This window comes from Alexandromys fortis, unplaced genomic scaffold (assembly GCF_014885135.2).
Source record: "Alexandromys fortis isolate MF-2015 unplaced genomic scaffold, M_Fortis_MF-2015_v1.1 scaffold_94, whole genome shotgun sequence".
Classification (NCBI taxonomy): Eukaryota; Metazoa; Chordata; class Mammalia; order Rodentia; family Cricetidae; genus Alexandromys; species Alexandromys fortis.
Window position 1 is genome coordinate 2,886,417 of NW_026067979.1, and position 21,453 is coordinate 2,907,869.

Here is a 21,453-nt window from a genome sequence, read left to right on the forward strand (position 1 = left end):
AGGACTCTTCTTTCCTCTTCCCTGCTAAGGACACTTTTATATGGAGACTATGTCAAACAATGCTAACTCGGGGGCACAGCTAACAAGTCACGTCAGCTCAAGCTATCCCTGTATGAAGGACCAGAAATGGTGTTCTATGGTTACCTGTTCAAGAATTCAGAAAAGGGGGCTGGAGAGATGGCTCAGACATTAAAAGCACTTGATGCTCTTGCCAAGGACCTGGGTTTGTCTCCCAGCACCCACACAGTGCCTCAAAACCATCCACGATTCCAGCTCCAACGGCTCTGATGCCTTCCTCTGACTTTTGTAGGCACCCGGCATACACATAGTATAAATATACACATCCAGGCAAAACAATAAGACACATAAAAAATAAATCTAAGATATATTTTTAAAGAGTTCAGTATGGAGAGTTCATTTAGTTAAAACACCTACTGTGTACTTTCAGGGAAGGGGAAGGAGGGCTCGTTTACACATGCAGCACACAGTGGCTTTATTCTTTATTAAGTGGCCGAGTAACCCAGTGCTGAGGACTCTCACTATTTAAACAGAAGAACTGAAAGCTCTGGACAACCAACCAGCCTTTCCTCCCTGCCTGTGAGTACACATCTGGGTGTGTGTATAGGTATATAGGTGTGCGTATGCCTAAGTGTGGGAATGAGTGTGGGGTCTGATGTTGATGTCTGCTGCCTTCCTTGACGGCTCTCTATCCTAACAAGGAAGGTAGTCTCAGAGAGCCTGGAGCTTTCCTTTCTGACTGGTCTGCTAGCCAGCCTGTTCTGGGCATTGAGTCTCTGCCTCCTCACCCATCTGGATCACCTGTGGGCTTTGCTGTGGGCTCTAAGGCTCTTCACCTCCGGTCCCCACACTGCCATAGCAGGTGCTTTACCTGCTGAGTCACAGCCCTAACATCTGGGTACTTTTTAAAACAAGGTCAGTGTGCCTTACTGACTCAGAAATAGAAAAGAGTCAAACAATAGACTTTCTTTTTTTGGGGCGGGGGTTTGTGTGTGTGTGTGTGTGTGTGTGTGTGTGTGTGTGTGTGTGCCCATGTATGCAGAAGTCTGAGGAGGGCACTGGTGTCCTGTTTTGAGAAGATCTTTTACTGAACCTGGAGCTAGCCTAGCAGCCAGTAAGCGCCAGTGACTCTTTAGTCTGTCTCCCACCTCCAGCACCAGGGGCTACAGGTGTGCACGTGGCCAAGTCTAGCTTTGCACGTGGGTTCCAGGAATTCAAACGTGGGTCTTTATGCTTGTGCAGAAAGCACACTTATACACTGAGCCATCCCCCCAGCCCAAGAGATTTTCTTATACTTTAAATGCTTCCCTTTCGATTGCTTCCCTCAGAAGAAAGGAACCAATGATATCTGGATGGCGAGGGTTAACTGCGAATCTTACAGATGAAGACTAGCCCGTAACTCTGTGTCCCAACGGTTGCTATAGTCTATCATACAACAAGGCTCTTTTCCTTGGAAGAGAACAACCATTTCCATTTATAAACAGTGCTAGAGGCTGGGCGTAGTGGTCTGCGTAGCTACCCTAGCATGTGGGAAGTGACAGCGGAGGGATTTTGACTTCAGGCTGGCCTGGCCTGTCTAAGAAAATAATAAATAAATAAAATAACTAGAACCCCAAATCAAATCCAAACCAAACCAAATCTCTGCACCTTCAGCACTTTTTATGGAGAGTGTGCTGTAGAAAAAGGCAGACAGTAAAAGTTTCATCCCAAACTCAGTACAGACCAAATTATGTCATACTCCCAAAGAGAACAAAATTGCGAAACAAAACAAAAATCACCCCCCCCTGCCCCGGAGGTTTATAAAGAATCCACAACAAAGGGAAAAACACTTTAAAAAAAATCTATAGGTTAAAGGACTTGGAGACTAACTTCCTGTGGTTATTGGTGCCGTTTCCTTCCACAGTATATTCACGGGTTTGTTCCTATGACTTAGCAGTATGGCTGTAGCTGGTGGTTGCTAAGTTACAAAATAAATGCATGCTGCTAAAAGTGGCACCTGCAGTGTGCACCTCTTGTACATGTCTTAGATCAAAAGCGAACTTCTACCAAGGGCTAGTAATGAAAAGCCTTCTTTTACAAGTACTGGTATTGCATACACTATAATGTGCCTTTCGGACTGTCCTAACATCAGCTCTTCTAAGGAATACCGACCAATAGACCCAGAGAGCCTGGAGGAGACATACAACCTCTCCAGGAATGCTGAGAAGGTAAGCAGACATTTCCAGATCACTGCATGTCTCTGAAGCATACTCACAGGAAGAGGGCCCAGGTCATTGGGGTTTAAAGATGCTTTTGAGCGCATGTGTACTGGAAATTTCAGGCGTGGATCTTCCTGCAGGAAAAATGTACACGGCAGCTGTTAAGAGGGACTCCCTGCGCACCCTCACTGGCACCTTCCCTTCCTCCGTGTTTCCAGGCACCTGGGAGGCATCCCAGCTTTCTGCTTGGTAGAGGAAACTTGGCTACCCATGTCTCAGGAAAGAAGAACAAACACTTCAAAGAGAGATTAACTGTTTCCCCAAGACTTAGCAAAGATACAGGAGGAAATCCAACCAGGATGGAGGATCCATGGCTATTCCCCAGAGATGGAGACAGGGTGAGTGTTCAGGGTCTCTAAACACTGAGTCTTTAAGAATAGCATTCCTTAGTACTTGGGTGTCCCCAAATCTTTCTGAATTTGTCTAACCAGATAGCCCATGTGCTATTCTAGAGATGAAATGCGTCATCATATGTGTGGTAGCAGGCAACCTGCATGAAACTCCTGACTGAGTTCTGATGGTGAGGTTCTCATTCATAAAACTTGATAAGATTCTTTTCCTTAAAGGATGTGAGGCCAGTAGTGTGTGTGTGGGGATCAATGGATGAGAAATATATACTCTGACATCTTGGGTCATGGTTTATGGTTTGCAAAAAAATAGACATCCAATCTTGCAACATTCCTTGTGTATGTTTCTTTAGCTGAGAACAGTATCAGAATCCCAGCTCCCCCAACTGACTTGCCAGAGCTGGGAGTTGCCCCTCACTTACATAGAAGCCAATTAGAATGCGATGAGGCTTAGAAAATCCACGGCTCTTACACTTGAGAGATTAGAAAACAATAAAACTCAGAATGATGCCCAGTCAACCACAACAATAACACCGTCAACCCAAGGTAAAAAGCAAACCACTGAGACATCTGACACACTAGCTCCATCTCATCAAAGTGAAGGCAGGCTGCACTGCTGTCAAATTATCAGAAGGTTTACTGCTTCATCAATTTCCCGAACCAACGGAGAAAGCCAGGGGCACCGAATTATAACAAAGTCAGAGGGTTTTGGAAATGGCAAGAATATAAAAGAGCACAAACAGTACACGTGGCCTCGTTTTCTGAAAGCGAGAGAATGTTTTAATTGAAGACATAAATCATCGGAGCACTCTGTGGCGGATGCTGACCCTGGAGCGAATGCATCTTTCAAAAGGCTGAGATGTAGTATTCCCAGCGTAGCATACTGCGGCACACAGAATTATGCCCGGATTTAGCATTTAGAGAGGCCAAGAAGCGGACCATCGGGCTATCAGCTGGAGGTGGTTACCTGGACAGAAGACTTAAACGAACTTCACAAGATGTACTGGGACAGGCGATGCCACAGCTGCCGGGACCCTTGAAATCCCAAGTAGCCAGGTTTACAGAAAGCCTAGGGGAGCTATTAGGAAGTGGGGGTTCTGGGTACTTTAACAGGAAAGGCCAGCCATGAGTGAAGTCGGCCGTCTCGGGCGACTGGCTCTGCAGGCCACAGACAGGTGACGCAGAAAAGAAAGAGAAACCAAGATGAATGGAAATACCCGATCCTGGGGGAGGGAAGGGAAGGGAGCAAGAACATTACAACAGCTCAGCTTTGCAGGGCGGCTAAAGCGGCTCTGCATGGAAACCAGACTTCAGAGCACGGGCAGGCCCCGGGGCAGGGACTCATATTTTATCGTACCAGCAATAATCAAAATAATGGCTGCAGCCGCCAGAAGTCCACCTGTAAGGGATGTGTGGGAAGAACCGCCGAAGCCACTGTCCCTCGGACAACTCAAGGAGGTAGGCATCTCTGTAGCTGATGGACACGTGACAAGGCAGCTAAGGCCTGAGAGCACTGACGGATAATCCTGAAGTAATGGTAAGGTTGGGTTACTAATGAGATCTTTGATGGTAGGAACAGAAACCAATCATGCAGATGATAAAATGCACTTGGCTATTCCTCCATTTCCTTTGGGAAGGGTGTGTGTGTTGTGTGTGTGTGTATATTAGAGAGAGAGAGAGAGAGAGAGAGAGAGAGAGAGAGAGAGAGAGAATAAAAGGTATTTTCTGATTTAAAAAAATACATAAAATACAGGCATACAAATTGGTTAAAAAATCCTGTATGCTTTTTTTCTTTTATTCTCAGCAATCACACCTAGGCTATAGCCGGTTTTGTTAGTGCAAACGTGGGTAGCTGTAATTTAAGGCATACAGTGCGCTGTTGTGAAGCAGCTTGATGCCCTGTCCTGTGAGAGGCATCAATACACCAACACGCATGCTTCCAGCTGTTCCCTTAATAAGAGGGGTGCGAAGGCCGAGGTCCCTAGGGACTCCCAGCATGCACTGCTGTTGGCGAAGCCAAAACCATCCATTATTATTAATTTTTAAAAACGTGGTCAGATTTAATTCCAGTTAGACTGCTGGCACACGGCCTCCATCACCCGTGTGTGTAAAGGCTGTGCTGTAGACACGCTTCAACGGACTCTCAGTCTCTCAGTGTATATAACGGGGACAGTGGCCTGCGCCTTCTCATGCCCCCAGTGAAGTTCAAGAACCTACAGTACAGGGGGAAGGGTGAAGAAGGGATATTCTCACTGTTCCCAGGGTTGCTTTTCCTTTTTCGGTTAGAACACTCAGAGGGCTGCTATCCAGCCACTGAGTAACCTCATAATGCCAACTGCGCATATGCCTGAATCCAGAAAGTGTCTTTTCTGTTCCTGCCTCCTTCCATCCTTTGCCGAGGTGGACAGGCAATTCTGAATTTGCTTTTCAGGGTGACAATGCTGAATGGTGTCTCCATCTGCGTTAGTTAACACAGGCAACGAGGAATTCCCAGCTGTGGCGTAAGCATTTCCAATGGCAGCAGCAATGAAACGTTCTAATAAATTAAGTGCCCAAGTGGGCAAATCAATAGTAAGAATCTGGGTTAAAAAGAGATAACTGGTAATTAAGAGCAGGATTCATTTAGCACTGGTGCCAGCAATAAATAAAGTCAGTGCTATTTAAAATGAAACCTGCCCAGTTGCACTTACTGCAGCTGGGGCGTGAAGGCTGTGAAAAGGTTAGGGGATTTGATTACTAAGCTAGTTCACATTACTAAAATCATAGCTTATGTTGGCAAGCCACAGTGGCTCCATTCACTAATCCTCTGACTTTTATGATATTTATCCCGTATCTCTGGAGCTCCAGTTTCTGGCTAAAGCTTTGGAACCCCAGTAGCGCCGTGGAAAATGGAAACACCAGAAAGACAGCCGAGGTTCTGTGTCACTGACAAAAAAATAAAAAATAAAAAGACCTCAAACCAATCTCCACGGTTCCATTTGCAAAAGAGCTCCTCTCTTCTTCCCAGCCCACAAGCCTGTAATGCTATCTTCCGACTCGAAGGTGAGTCAAACAAACCTCCATGTCATTCCATGCCTTAGAGGTAGTTATCAGCTTACCAAATGAATGTCATCAGATCTTGATGGGAAGGCTCTTGGCAGGTAAGTAAATTCCTTTTTTGCAAATCAGGGAAGGGCCCTGAGAGCGCTTCTCACTGTGGAGTATTTGGAAATTCGGCTGAGTTTCTGATCATCAGTATATCGGGAGGGTGATGGTAGCTACTTAGCATTTAGTGGTGGAAGCCAAGGACGTTAAACATCCTACCAAGGAAGGCGCAGGCCTACCCCAGTGGCCAAGAATGCCCTTGTGGGGACACACTGCACCTCTGTCCACAGGACTTCAGGATCACACTGCCTTCTAGACCGATTCTCAAGGGATTGAATTAACATTACACCACAGACTGAGTGTAAATGATAGCCAGGCCAGGGTCACCTTGGGTGAAGCCTTTTCCTTAACATAATACTGCTGTCCCATCAGCTGGACAGTCACCACAACTAGAAACGGGAATTGAGAGCGCACGTGTGTACAGTTGGTCTAAGATGGAAGAGCAACCCAGGGAAACACGCGCGTGAGTTCCGAGCAAGAAGATTAGATGCCAAAAGGGCACCATTAATCCCCGAGCTTGCTCTATACGATCAGATTGGACAGGCAGGAAAAAGAAGTTCCTGCTGCATCCAAACCAAGTGGAAACAAGAGAACCAAGTCAGGCTGAATTACAGGGCCAGCGACGGTGTGACAGAGGAATACTGACTTTTAAAAGAACTCTATGCTGCCTTACAAAGGCTCGCTCTGACTATGCTGAAGCGGAGAGCTGACTGGGGGACCCGGGGGGCATTCACCTGGGCTTCATCTTATTTCTCCCAACTGCGACACACTGGCTCTTTCCCACGCGGGATTTCAGAAGACGTGAAAGAGCAAGCAGCATGGCAAGAGAAGTCAGTTTTGTCAAAACGTTCCCTGCGAACAGCAGTCATACACGCAATCTTTTAGTCCATGGAGAAGAAAGGAAGTGTAGCCCAGAAAGAGAAAATGCTGATCTGAAATGGGCACTAGAGCGAAAAATGACTCCTCTTGTAGAAGATGTGTATAGCAAAAGAGAGATAGAGAAAACATTAGTTTAAGACGTTACCTAATTCCCAATACAATTACCAACAACACGGGGTGTGATAAAATGAGGCCAAAAGACTAGCAATACCAAGGCCACCTTTGCCCCCGCAAATGGAACAAATGACTAAAACCAGAGCTTTCCAGGACTGCCAAGCTGGTATAGTACCCCAGTGGCTAACATCTGTATCTGCAGACATAGCACCCACCCATCAGGATACTTGCTTCAGAGTTGGTGAAGAAACTCCTCTACCAGGACCACGAGTACCGAGTCAGAAAAGAAAGGAATTCACCGGAGCTCACGGTGAAAATGGAGGCAAATAAAAGCAGCAGCCTTACCCAAGTTGTAGTCTTTGTGTTATGGTCAATGAAGAAGGGTCGGCCGTTTGGAGCTATCCTCATCTCCCAGCCTGGTGGCAGGAAGCTCTGTGTGACTTTGTGTTGTGGTTTGGGGGAGTTGTAAGGTGATGGCTGAGGGGACTGTGGATTGGAAAGGGTATCTTTCACAGCGCGGCGTATGGGTGAGTCCTTGGCACCCTAAGGAACAATAACGAGTGTTAGAACTCTTCACCATGTGCCAGTTCAGCATGCCACAATGCAGTCGGTACTGCAGGAAGCTCTTCCTTGGACAGCGACGAGGGAGAGACTCCCCCAAACCCCATTTCTCCATTTACTTCCAAACCAACCTAAGCTTACACCTTTCTCTTGGTTAGATCCGCAACAGTATCAAGGATGAATAGTCACGATTCTTTGCAAACATGCCTGCCCCAAATACCATTTTTATGGGTGGAGATTTCAGGGTGAGCAGGATGAGCTCCTGCTCTCAAACAGCCTTTTGTCTAATGGACACACTGCTGGGTTTTAGGGTCCAGAAGGACACCTCCATCGGTAGAGGCAGCCACCTGGAACGACAGCTGTCCCCCCACATCCCCACCAGTCTAGAAGTGCCCTCATCCACTCCCACTGCGTAGGAGCTTGCCTCAGGGTACTTAAATTTACTCATCAATTCCCTTGCTTTTCTGAGCGACATTTGTGAGGTTCAGGGCTGCCACTAAAACATAACCAGGAAAGCGCAGAAGCAGATGTCCAGCAATGACTTCAGAGATGAAAATACACATTAGAGACATGTACCCCACACAATGGAAGACCCTACATTCAAAGAAAAAAAAATGAACGAAGCAATAACTGCATTCTCCAACTCAACAGAAGCATTGCTACTTGGAAGAGTTATGGGTTCTGATGAGGGAGCAGACACAACAGGAATGGTACAAGACCAGCAGAGAACGGCACCCGTCACCAAGCGTGGCACCAGCCAAATGAGAATGAAGATTATGACAGAGTCCAGAATGTTAGCGGGGCAAGGCACAGAAGCATGGACGCAGTCTCAGGCCGGCCTTCACCACCAACCCGCGACTGCTCGGCATGGAGCTGCCTGAGGAATGAAGTCCAGTTTAGAGAGAAGAGCAAATGAAGAGGAGCCACAGGACAGAGATGACCCTGGTTAGACGAGGCGGCCTTCTCACCTCCAGCGGGGCAGATAAAGTTACTGTTGGCGAGCTGAGGCTACGGGGCCGGCGGATCTGAGGCTCGACTAGGTGGTTGTTACTGTTTGTGGCTGATCCGGAGGCACCGTCTTCTGCAAGCTATTTTGGAGGCAAAAACAGGTTAGCTTTGTATGAGGATCTCCCTGTGTGTGATGAGGAGCATGAACCCCGACAACAACAACAACACACAGAGCCATAATGAAAGGTTTGGTCTATTTACAGCATGGAGGAAATAATTAAACCTAATCATGGGGGTAAAGATGGGGAGACACATTCAAGAGAAATAAAAACAAATCACTGGCCAGTATAAAAACTAGCCTTGGGAAAAGAAGGGACGTGGGAATGGGGGAAGGGAGCTATCTACGGCCATAGGCTCACTTTCTGCAAGTATCTTTGAGGTCACACTAAAATAAATGTATCCAAGGACCAAAGTCATCCTCAGGCAAATACTCATTCTACCGAGAGTAATACATGTCTTTGGTGAGAAGAGGCCTTAAACACAGGCCTTTCAGAAAAGGACATTAGCATCATCAGGTCAGGATGTTGCTGGTCAAGTACATCCCGGCCCTTGAGCCTGGGTTGGATGGTGATCTTCATACCTGCATTATTGGTCGAGTCCAAGTTGTGGTTCGATTGTTATGATTGACATAGTATGTACGTCCCTTAGCATCTTTTCTTTCTTCCCAGCCTGAAGGGAGGCCCGGCGTGGTATGTACATAGGCCACTGATGGCTGTTTGTGCAAGAAATCATTATTACTTAACAACTAGAACTTGCCTTCTGACCAGTTCAACAATGTAACATATACCTAGAAAGTATATTTCTCTGGGCAAGATAAGTTAATGCTGTTTGTAGAGGAAAAAAACAAAACAAAACAGACAAACAAAACCAAAACAAAGCCCATAACCCACATACAAAGAGCAATCAGGAAGTCAGAAACAAATTGTACAGATTGTGAGAAGGCTAGGATTCACATTCTTACAAAAACCTGCTCTTAGACCTGGAGGTCTTAAATACAATCACCACTAAGGTGTTTGTAGAAAAAGAGAATGTGCCATAACCTGGTCCAGTTGCTAAAGTTCATTGCTAAACCACATAGCTTGAAAGAGAATTTCAAGGTGACCAAACTCTTATGCCCACAAGAGGAATGTTCTAGATGCTTCTAGAGAGCTGGCTACCATAGATGCTCAGCACCAAGTTCTTCCCGAGGCCCAGTGTACACAAACTTCCAGGGCAAAATATGACAAAGAACCTTTCCTCTTTGACTTGTACTTCTGTATAGGGGACATCATCTACAGGGACCTTGTCATGTCTGTGGAGCCCCCTATTAGAGGTTCTGTTTATACCAGTGTAATGGCATAGAATCTATCTTCCCAGGTCTGTGATGTACAGTTTGGACTATATTTGGATAGTGCAAATTCTTTCTTTCCTTCCTTCCTTCCTTCCTTCCTTCCTTCCTTCCTTCCTTCCTTCTTTCTTTCTTTCTTTCTTTCTTTCTTTCTTTCTTTCTTTCTTTTTTGAGACCGGGTTTCACTATGTAAGCTTGGCAGGCCCAGAACTCACTACGTAAACCAGGCTATCCTTGAACTCACAGAAAGCCTGCCTCGGCCTCCCCAGTGCTGGAATTAAAGCCATGTGCTACCAAACCCAGTATGGATTTTATCTTTTTACATAAAGAATTACTGAGACTCTGGTTTGTGTAAAAAGCAGCCTGAGAAGTATAGTCTGGATGAACTGGCATTAGAAGACACAGGATGGTGGGGTGACTGACAGCAAAGGGATGCCCAGGGCCAGCACCAGCCTAGGGATGCTCAGGGCTGTCTGCACACATGGTGCCGTGCCATGCATTTGTGCCGGGGAAGCAGCGCTCTAGGGGAGAGACTCAGAAAGACCCACCAGGGCCACTGAGACTTCTGGGAGGTAGAGGAACAGGATCCCTGTTGCTCTGAGTGCTGCCTTCCCCAGTGAGGTCTTCTCCCACCAGCCCTCTAAGTACCTCAGCAGGTGCTGCTGTCTTAGAATTAGGCTGATCACGTAACTCTTCTCTTCCCGAGCCTCTTTTCTGTTCCTGACCTAGCTTCTCTGCTCACTTCTACTGCTTTGGTGAAGGTCATAATCACAGAGTCGTCAGTGGACCTGGGACCCTAAGTTAGTGGAAGCAAGAACATGTACACTGCAGTTACTAAGGACTGCAAGCAAAGAGGCTCCTCTGTCTGCTTCCCACGCTGAACAGCTGACTCCAGAAAAGCTAACCTGAAAACCAACTGGGGAGCATCTGACTCGTGGTTATTTCGACACCATGTTTACCAGGCAAGGAGAGAGCACGTGTAAAGGGAAAGAACCTTCCTGCAAAGAAATGCGGCAAACATCTCCTCGACATTTTCCCAGGCAAATCCTAAAGGATGAGGGAATTCCAAGAACAACCTAACCACACAGCATTCTGTATCCAGGAACAAGACAACGGATGTCAGGTTCTTATGACCCTGAGAGACAGACCAAGTAGTCCACAGCCTAATGGGGACACCGGCAACAAAACTCTGCCTCCCTCCAAGGACTTTCACCTAGACTGGCCAAAACTCTGATGTATTGTCACCTAAACAAATAGGTTAAAAACTATTTGGCAAAATACCCTTTGATTCACCATGACTTATATAACCAGAACTGGTTTAACTACAAGGACTATTAAATGGCACCTGTCACCTTTCTCCTTTCTTGAGGAGTTATGTTTTGGGGGAGAGGCATTTTGATATGTTCTCAGAAAATTCATTTCTAGAAACATTAAGACTTTAACAAATAGCAATGGCATTCCTGGAACAGATACTTTTGAACTGACAAACTGAACGACTTGGATGTTTCCCAATCTCAGAACTGAACTGCCAGCTCCAAGAACTCCCTGCGCTCAGGTTTCACGCACAGATCCACAGTTAACAGGACCAGTTAGTCCACAGAACTAGGAGGACAGCAGAGAGAACGCTGACTTTGTCTATAATGATCGTTCTCCTGGGAACTGAACGGGCAACTGCTAATGTAGCCACATCTATATAAGATGCTGTTACTAAATATTTCTTGACAGTGTCCTCTCTAAATGGGCACGTAGAACAACTTGTGTTGACGATTCCATTTATGACTAAAACACGGCCATCCAGGACACATGGCCAGCAATGATAAGACTTGGCTTCTCCAGACAGTTCTGTGCAAGAGACCCAGGCGTGGGGCCAAAAGATTCCACTTTTACTACTGTATGGGAATAAGAGTATGCTTCAGGGCACTTGGAGAAACATGTTAGGCAACCAAACACAAGCTGAACATTTCTGTTTATGAAATTCATTTCTGTTTCCATTCATAGACCAAATATACTGCTGAGCCTTATGATTCCAAATAGCCATTCACTTCAATTTCACTGTCTACAGTGAAGAACCAGACTATGTTTACACTGAGGAAAATCTGACTATCTGCGGACACTTGCCACCATAGATTCTCCATGACTCACCCGGACCCTGCCATAGTGCTATCTCAGGATATTTTTAGAATCTCTTCAGAGAAGATCAAAGGACTCTCTCGCCTTCTGTTTGAAAGGGAGAGCCCTGGTGGAGCCTGCCCGAAAGTGACTCGAGGTCTACAGGCTTCTGCCATAAATCAAAGGGCCACGATTCCTTGGACGAGGCTCCGCGCTTCCTCACAGTGTAGGGAGAGGGTTTACAGAGAAGGGTGGCTACCACAACACACTGGAGATGGGAATGCCCTCCAGCGAGAGAAGAGTGGAGAGACTGTAGCACACTTCCATCACCGAATACTAAATGACTATTAACAGAGCCCAGAAAAATTGACGTAAGTTAAAAAAAAGTTTGCTGAGCATGATGTACGCAACATCGTACTGGTGCTTCCCTCCTAAATACAACGAAACAGAGCTGTGTGCATAACTGCAGCGCATGCACGCTTGGGAGAGCACAGGGAGGAGCGAGGTGACACATGACAGGGCGTGTCTGCCTGGCACACGCATCAAAGAGGCGGTCAGAGGAAAAACCATGCTAGGAGACAGAACAGGACATAGAGGGGATGGAAGGGAAATGGACTCGGTCCTTTCACGCTCATCCAGGTCCTGAGAAAGCCAGGCACATCAGGGTGGGAGAATCATTTAGCAACTTCCATTGCAAAGTCTTAAACAAAAGACCAGACCCAACCATGTTTTAATTCACAGATGGAGGGGAACACAGGCAAGAAAAGTGCAGCCCAGAGTGACGTGGGCTTTCCTTCTGATGGATGACCTTGTTCTGTCAGGAATATTTTTACCATAGTGTCTGGCAACACAGCAGTTTAGTTCACTCTGTTTTTTGCTATCATTAGCCATCCCAACACTCCGAAGCTTTAAGCAGGTCACAAATCCAACTGAACGTAAAAACAGCTGCTTCATTACAAAAGGATGTTTATGGGTATCACGAAACAAAACCATACCATGGAATGGTCTGCCCTGCAGCCCCACTTTCTCAGAGAAACTACCAGCACATAGTAGAAAATCAACGACCCCGTGTAAACTTCTTTGAGTCCTGCTGGAGGCGGGGAGCCTGGATCTCCAGTACATGCATATCATGTAGGCCACAGTGGCTGAGCAACCTTACACTGTGCTTGCTGCCCTGACGGCCAATGTGAGCTTCCTTTGTGTAACACGGAGGGCTAAACATCCTTCAGGAAATCGGCTATGGTGTATATAGTTAAAGTCATTCATCACTAGCAAGTAGCCACGGTGTATGTGACAAAGGTGGAACACTAAAGGAAGTTCTTCAAGTGGTCATCTAAGCGCAAATCATCAAATACGGGCCTGCCTGACCGCAAGGATCGAGTAGAACACAAGGAAATAACTACTCAAATTGAAGTCACATATAAGCATAGATACTATCAATCAAAATAAGGAAATAATAATAACAAATATTAGATACTTGCACTGAAATATTCTAATTGCTTCCTGCCCTGGAAATTGTAAAAACACTTGTCCGTTCCTGCGAGTCAAACTCCTTGTGGCAGGAAGAGGTTACTGGTTATGATGGAGATACAGAAAAAATATGGCCCCCTATTAAAAAATGTGGAATGGAGGGCAGAGAAGAGCGCACAGCCTCTTGCACATCTGGACACATGCACAGCCCTGGATGGTTCCTATGGCTTCTCTAGCTACCGACAAAACTGTATTTGAGATGCTTGGATTAAGCACATGTAACTGGGCTTGACAATACTTTTAATAGGATTAAAAAATGATTCCATTTTATCCAGGACCTTTGAAGAATTCAAAATGAGAAGTTGAAGATAAGAAACACATATGTCTTTGTACCACACAGAAACTGACCTTATTTGATAATGGGAGGAAACATATCCACCATAACCAACATACTAAACTACCCCACAGTCCTTCACCATTAGGGTCCCATAACTTGTGTTATTACCGTTGGTTCCTCACCACCCGTGACAGTTGATGAACGCGCTCGCCTAGTTGGGGTGTTGGGCTGTTAAACAATAATGTATATCAGTAACTTGTATTTGGGGGGGGCATCCACTGCTTAGTGAAGCAGGAATCACTGCTGTGGCGATGCTGTGGCAGATGACGTGAGATCAGGAACCCCAATTATCCACCTTGTCCAAATGAAGCTGAGCACACACCAATGACCAGCAGCAAAAATAGAGCATAATATCATATGCCCTCTCTGGACCACTGTATCACCCCAAAGACTCTCAGGCTGCATCCTCACTAGGGGTGACCAGCAACCACTTCAAGTGGGATATTTTGTGCTCCACAGTCTAGAGATTCTTTATCTGCAAATCTCTGAGAGGCCACTGGTGGTCAGTGAGTGCACGGCACCTTCTGGACATGGAGAGAAGGTGGAATCACGGTCTCCATGGCAAACAAAATTGACACTGATTGTGAAGAGGAGAGCAAATGCAATTAATTTCTACCAGAAAATCACAGAATCACCAGGGCGAGAAGGGTCCCCACGGCTTCATCACAGTGTACGATTCTGCTTTGGGAGGTCTGCACTGAATCCACCTCAGCTTGTTATTAGCCAGTCTTCACGGTGGACTCCACCACCGAATTTCTGATTTTGACTGGCATACACCATCACTTCATTTAGGCAAAAATGTCCTTTGACGTCAGGTTAAAATGTTTATGGCGAGGAAGATGGTTTCAAAAATTTCAAATCTGTGGCCTGTCTTCAAGTTCATACATAATGAAGCAGGTCATTAAAGAGGATTTGTAGCAATGAAAAAAAAAAAGGGCAGGCGTCTCATGCCTGTAATCTCAGCACTCAGGAGGGGAAAGCAGGAGATTGTCGCAAGCCCAAGGCTAGCCTGGAGTATATAATTGGAGTTCTAGGCTGGACCGGGCTATAGACCGAGACTCTGTCTTAATTCCCACTCCCCCCACAAACCCACAAAAACTAAACAAATAAAAGGCCAAAGTCAAATATCAAATTGAACATTTAAAATAACCGCAGAAAATTTTCACCTCCCAAAGAAGAAAAACATTTTTTTTTGTCAATTCGTTCTTATGAGGCAATGCTCATCTGCCACCAATTTGATATTTAGTATATTATTGGAATGGAAAACCCCTCTACCACGTGATGGGCACTCAGACTTATCACAGCCATAGGAAGGAGGGGGCAAATGGCAGCTGATATTTCATTCATGGGGTTGCCTTTGTAGTTAGCACAGGCACTCTAGGTAGTGGTGAAATTTAGGCTGTCTTGCTGGAAGAGTTCTTCCTGATCAATGAATCTGCATAGTTCAGATACCAGAACCAGAGCTATAGCTGTTGAATGGACCACGTAGTTTCAGTAATATAAGCACGTCAGAAATGCACACTTTGCAGTGAGAAACCAAAGCACGTTTTTAGCATTTTAGAAATGTGGTTGGCAGTTAGGATTCTGGGCTGGGAAGTCGAGATCCTTGCACAATTTACTCAGAAAATTTCTAATGTCCTGCTTTATATGGTGAATGGATCTACACAGGAAAAACTCTTTCTCAGCAGCCCTGACGATTTTGAATCAAAGCCGAAAAAAAACAGCTGAGGACTGGAAACGAGTGTTTATTACCGGTGGTAGGTGAGCCTGCTCAGCAACCGTGTCGGTAACACTGCAGGACCGAAGCCTCGACGAGGGCTCTCTCTGCTGCAGGGAAGGAAAAGACAGGCAGGGTTAAAGGGGATATCCTCGGAACTAGTTCATGTGCTTGCCTGCACGGCTCTCTGGCACCAGGAGGTAACCAAGCACCACTTCTTTCAGAGCAAGGACAGGAGTCCTTGCAGATCTCTGTTTCAAGTCCCTGTTTCCCCACAGACCAGGACTACTAAAAGGGAAAAGAGACAGGTCCCCACAACATTCAAGAGTAACAAGAGGTCAGCAGTCCTGTACACTGCCCGGGATGCCAGCTCCGGGCAAACTCTCAAGCGTGACAAACAGAGGAAAAGAGGGACCAAAAGGTGACACATGGCCCTTGACCAGCTACTAGCACTGTTCACAGTGAGGTCGCTGCACTGCAGAGCCGGCTGCCCTCAGACATCATCCCCTCCTTCCTGCGACAGGCCGGGCTTTATATTTAGCTTCCAAGTGGAACTTCCGTACAGACCACAAGTGGAACAGAGGGGGAGGCAAATCCAAAGACCATCTTGTGCGTCACACTTAAGGTTCCTCTCACTAATTTGAATTCTTGGTGGTTAAACAAAGCCTTGTCAATCTGGATGATGATACTCGAAGGTCACAGACAGAAGTCACAGATTCCTTACCAGCGACGCTTATCCCACGGTACAGCTTGTAGCACATGTGGCTTTTACTATTTTTTTTTTAATTTTTTTTTTTGGCTTTTACTATTTTAAAATAACGCCCAGAAAGTTAAAGGCAGCGGAGCTCTGTGGTGGTAACAGGGACAACGCCCACCTTCCCACACTGGGCAGTGTCAAGGAGTCGTTGCTGAGCAAAAAGTTCGACCCACTGCCCTGAATACACAGCGGCCTCAAGCATCAAAATCAGAGGAAGCTAGCTCCCTAAGGATGTGCTATCACACCTGGGTCTTAATATGCCATGCTTCTGGAAATGCTAAACGCAAGAGCTCCCTGCTCTAACTGTGACAAATGCTAATTTACGTCAACAGAGAAAACTAGGCGCTTTCCCCACATGGTTTATATAAATGGTATATAGCTGCTATAATTTCAGCAATTCTTTCTTTGATACATTTTAAATACATGGCTTGGTGGCTTAGGCTGTTTCCATAGCAACACTTTTACCCAGTCAAATATCTCATATATGCAACCTCTTTTCTATCCACTTAGCACTGGATTTTCATCTCAGTGCTATTTCTCTTTTTGAAAAACATTCATAGAATTTTAATGCGAAAGCACATCAAGAAGAAATCCCTGTGACTCATGTGACAGGGGCCGGCAGTTTCTTTTAGAAGGAGAATCCCGCAATGGAAGGGCTCATAATCGTGTGTGCAGTGGCTTTTACGCTTTGTGTGGCCCTTCTACTGTTTGCATTCAGAATGCTCATAAGAACGACTATCATATGAGAATGCCATTCCAACACAGGGACTATCATCATTTTCTCCAGGACATCTTTATAAGTCCAGCTGCCCGAGAAACATGGTGTGTGCATTTGGTCTTAATTCCACACACACACACACACACACACACACACACACACACACACACACACACACACAAGAATGGTCTGTGGGCTTTTCCTGCAGTTTTGCACTATCAACTGCAAAGTTCCTTGTGACCAATTTCATTCCTTCTCACTGACCCGAGACTTCTACAAAGTATTTCTCTGATGGCCGAGATGTACCCCAAGTTCAAGTGCTACTGTGATGTCAGGGCCACAGTTTCATACTTTTTCTCCTCCAGAGTTCCTATACTGGGTTTCTGGGTATCTTCTACAGCCTAGTCAGGCTTTCCCAGGGACAACCGCTTACACATGTGGCCCTACTTATTTGTGAACTAGAACGCAAATGTGTGTGGACTATGAGTTTAGAAGATTGGCTGGGAGGCTCTAGGGCTCCCGCTTCTCAACGGGACAACTGCCCTCAGGATGAAGACACTACTTTCACGAGCCTTGTGAATGGGAAAGAAATTCTACAAGGTTAAAGCTAGAACTCACAGAATAAATAATAAAGAGCTGTTGATAAACCACTTCTTTCTAAACAAAAAGATTTTTACCTGCCAGGGTAAATTTTCATATAGACCCGCCTCTCTTAGGGAAGGAGAATTTTGGGAGAACCTGGGCTGTGTGGGTATGGAAGACCCACTGGCCAGTGGTTCTCAGCCTTCCTAACGCCATGACCCTTTAATACAGTTCCTCATGTGACCCCCCCCAACCATAAAGTTATTTCATTGCTACTTCATAACTGTAACTCTGCTGCTGCTATGAACTGAATGTAAATATCTGATATGCAGGATGATCTTAGGCGACCTCTGTGAAGGGACCATTTGACCTCAAGGGGTCACAACCCCCAGGTTGAGAGCCACTGCCCACTGCCCTTGGCCATTATCGGTATACAAGAGTCTCCTACAGCAACAACAAAGGACCGACTACCGCTCAGCTTTTCTAACAAGACCATGACTTACGATCAGAGAACTGAACTGTTCCCCATTGGTGTCTGGAGCGATCTGTAACCTTCTGCTCAGTTCCTCCGACAGCTCTTGGGGGCTGGTCCGAGACACAGGGGAGGCAGGAGGTGGGGGCAGAGCCAGGCTAAGAGAGTCTCCTGCCATGTTCACTTCCTCTGAAATGGTCTCCCAAGGCTTTGGTGGAAAGAGAAAGTAGATTAAGTGCTAGGAATTGGGGATTTAGCGGTCTTCCCTCCAGTAAAGCACACAACATCCATAACCATCAGGATAACGGTAATTAATATCTACTCAGCAAGGGGCACAGGATCTTTAGGAATAAGCACAGGGAAGACAGAACCACTGTCCCAATCAACAGACGGGAAAACTTGGCTGAGAGAGTAAACTGCTGATATACGCAATCAACTGGGGGTGGGGGGTGTGACCAGGTGTGAAGGAGCGGGCCCAGGGGCCATGATCTCACCCCTTAGGGGTACACACTCCACAGTGCAGCTTTCTGCCAGCCTCTATTACAAATGGATTAGAAACGCCCCAAGAATTTACAAGCAATTTTCATGTTATTCTTTTTCCTTTCCTTTCCAGCCGCGGTGAGGGTTCTTAATGAAGACAGCTGAGATGCTGCAGAACGGTTCGGGAATCTACTGTGGCACCACTAACTTACTGCACTAATACCGGCCGCTGCCAAGTTTCGTGAATGACTTCCCAACATACGGTCAACACAACGATCGGGTTAGGATTATTTCTCATTTGTTGCTTAATTCGTCTCCTTTCCCAGTAAATTTCTATTAACTCAAACTTGCACATTTTTTGGTAATCTCTCCTAAGGTGGCACGCAGTTATTAGAAACTCATCCGTGATACCCGAACAAGTGTCAGAGCTCACGCGATTCCTCAAAAATGGGAACCTTCGTGCTGTTTCGTGAGATTGGTTAGATCCTGGGATAAACCAGTCATTAAGTAGAAACATGGAAGACTTTCACACGAGAAAAAAAAATGTTCTCCCTTTGATATTTATACAAGTCTTGGCTGAACATGGGGTCCACACGCATTTTCCAAGTTAACTAACGCTCAGATGGGAATCAATTAGTTATGAGGTCACAATCTTCACACTCAATCCACAGTTTACTGAGAGGAGAAAATGGGATACAAAATCACCCTGGGGCTCGTGGGAAGATGGAGCTGCTCAGCTTGCCAGCATCATACCTCAGGGCCCTCTCCACCGCCTTCCGAGGCCTCGGGCTCCAAGTCTTCGCTGATGTGCCTCCGCGAGCGGAAACGCCGGTGTGCGGCCTCCTGGTTGATCTGCCTGATGTTATTGTCTGACTCGGAGGACACATCCCTGAAAGGAGGGTGGGGTGAGGGGATGAGAAGAGGTGTTCACAGCTAGCCCGCCAACAGTCCATTCCTCCCTGTGGGCCACACACTGGCTAAGATGTCAGTGTCAAACACCAGCAAGAAGCTTGCGACCATCGTCTGGCTCGACCACACTGCAGGCTCACTCTGACCTCACGGAAGCAGCCTCAGTGCCCTGAACAAGAGTGACAGAGGCACCTGAGCATTGTTCAGACATGGACAGTCATCACTCTGCATCCACAGGGAACGACTGCAGAGCCTTCCCTATGCCCATGGATTCTAAAATCCTACAAGTTCAGCCCCTAACAAAGAATGACACTACTTGCCCAGAACTCACGTACAACTTCCTGTATACTTTAAATCCCCTCTAGATGACGTACAATGCCTCAGACAATGAAAAAGCTACAAAAAATTGTGTAGGGAACGAAGACAGAGACAAATGGCCACCTGGGGTCAGCACAGGCCTAATATATTTTCCTGAATAGTTTGAGGGAAGCCATGAGTCCAGAGGTATGGCTTTTCCCCACACTGCACTCTAGGATTTAAGAGAAGAGAAATCTAAGTCCTTCAGTCTGCGGTAAGTCAGGCCTCTGGAAGGAAGTGACAAGCAAGTCCACACATGCTCACACATGCAGCCTGTCAGCAGGTCCCCTCTAGTTCCAGCCAGCAGTGACAAAAGAGCTAATTCGGGTAATCGGTAACTGACTGAAGGCTGCCAACAGCACCAATTCAAGGCTGAAGTCCCAAGGGGAGGACTCCTGAGCTGTGTGACTTACTTTTAAATGCTTTCTGTCTTGTTTTGCCAAAAACCTCACGTCACAATATTGCAGCCCCCTTCCCCAACAACCCCCTTCTAATAATCCAAATGAACACCAGGGGCCGACTTCCCAAATACGCTTGGGACTTGAAGAACATGGCGCCATCACACCCGAGCTGTTTGTTTTGCCACGTAAGGTCCTTAAGTCCGGATTTGAGTGAAGAACTTATTCTTGAAAACGACCCAGTCGATAGCACCCTAGAAATACTTTGCAGCACATGACAGGCGATGGTCCTTCGGGGGAAACCATCAGCTCGATGTTGCTGGAGTGGAAGTCTGAACGCCCGCCAGAGGCACCTGCACATGCTCAGTCTGACTCCACATCGAGTTGGCACAAATTATGTTGCAGGTTAATGTTCCAGAATAACTGAGAATTTTAGTTCAGCTGAATTGAAACACAGTATTAATCAACAGTCTACTTATAGAGTCTTTCTAAAAGAAAGGATTTAGAATTTCTAGTGCTTCTAAACTCACTCATAACCCCAGAAAGAGCCAACTGGACTTCAGATTAGCAACTAGATTCAAAGAGCAAAAATGTAGGAAGATATCACAACATCCTAAATAAGCAAAATGTTTCCTTTTATTTTTTTTATAATATTTTGAAACAGGGTTTCTCTGTGTAGCCTTGGCTGTCCTGGAACTCACTCTGCAGACCAGGCCGGCCTCGAACTCATAGAGATCCGCCTGCTTCTGTCACCCTAGTGCTGGGATTAAAGGCATGTGCCACTACTGTCTGGCTTACTCAAATGTTTGTTATCAAACATCTTTACACTATTAACTTTAGGGCTAAAAAGAGTAGTGTGAAAGTTAGTTTCTTTTAGTTCACATTTAAATTATAATTATTACTAAAATATGAATTAAAGGATTTTTATATTTGTATATATAGTACATAAATTTGCTGCTATTACAGCATGTATTGTTGTATTAAATATATAATTAGAATAAACTTTTACACCAAATAGAGATATCTTCAGAAAACTGATATTATCATAGATGCAATTATTATAATCAAGGAGTACAAAAGTGTAGTAATGTTTCTGAAAACATAAAAGATTAAAGATGTTACTGCTGGCTTTTAGATATATTGTATCTGCGACAATGTATTTATTGTCCTCGTGTTTTGAAATGTTCAACTCTCAAGCATGAAATAAAGTATAAAACAGAAATATAAAGTGTTAGAGTACATCTGTAATGACCTCAGCAGGTAAGCGGCCAGAGGAAGCTATGGAGTGCCTGCCTGCTTTACTATCTTCTTAAATTTCTTTCTCCTTTCCTTTCTCCTTTCCTTTCCTTTCCTTTCCTTTCCTTTCCTTTCCTTTCCTTTCCTTTCCTTTCCTTTCCTTTCCTTTCCTTTCCTTTCCTTTCCTTTCCTTTC

At 45.7% G+C, this 21,453-nt stretch overlaps 1 protein-coding gene across 8 annotated transcripts in view; it reads right to left on the reverse strand.

The window, feature by feature from the left end:
• Nedd4l (NEDD4 like E3 ubiquitin protein ligase) overlaps positions 1-21,453 on the reverse strand; it is a 312,296-nt gene that overhangs the window by 33,440 nt on the left and 257,403 nt on the right. For 5 of the 8 annotated variants that reach the window (XM_050157999.1, XM_050158004.1, XM_050158003.1 and 2 more), the window contains 8 exons: positions 19,112-19,247; positions 17,910-18,086; positions 15,385-15,459; positions 13,741-13,800; positions 8,910-9,041; positions 8,290-8,409; positions 7,106-7,303; positions 2,273-2,350 (listed from right to left, as the gene is read on the reverse strand). In XM_050157999.1, the coding sequence (XP_050013956.1) occupies positions 2,273-2,350; positions 7,106-7,303; positions 8,290-8,409; positions 8,910-9,041; positions 13,741-13,800; positions 15,385-15,459; positions 17,910-18,086; positions 19,112-19,247 (976 nt within the window). The remainder of the gene's footprint in view (positions 1-2,272; positions 2,351-7,105; positions 7,304-8,289; positions 8,410-8,909; positions 9,042-13,740; positions 13,801-15,384; positions 15,460-17,909; positions 18,087-19,111; positions 19,248-21,453) is intronic. The other 3 variants (XM_050157997.1, XM_050158000.1, XM_050157998.1) reach the window with 3 other exon arrangements.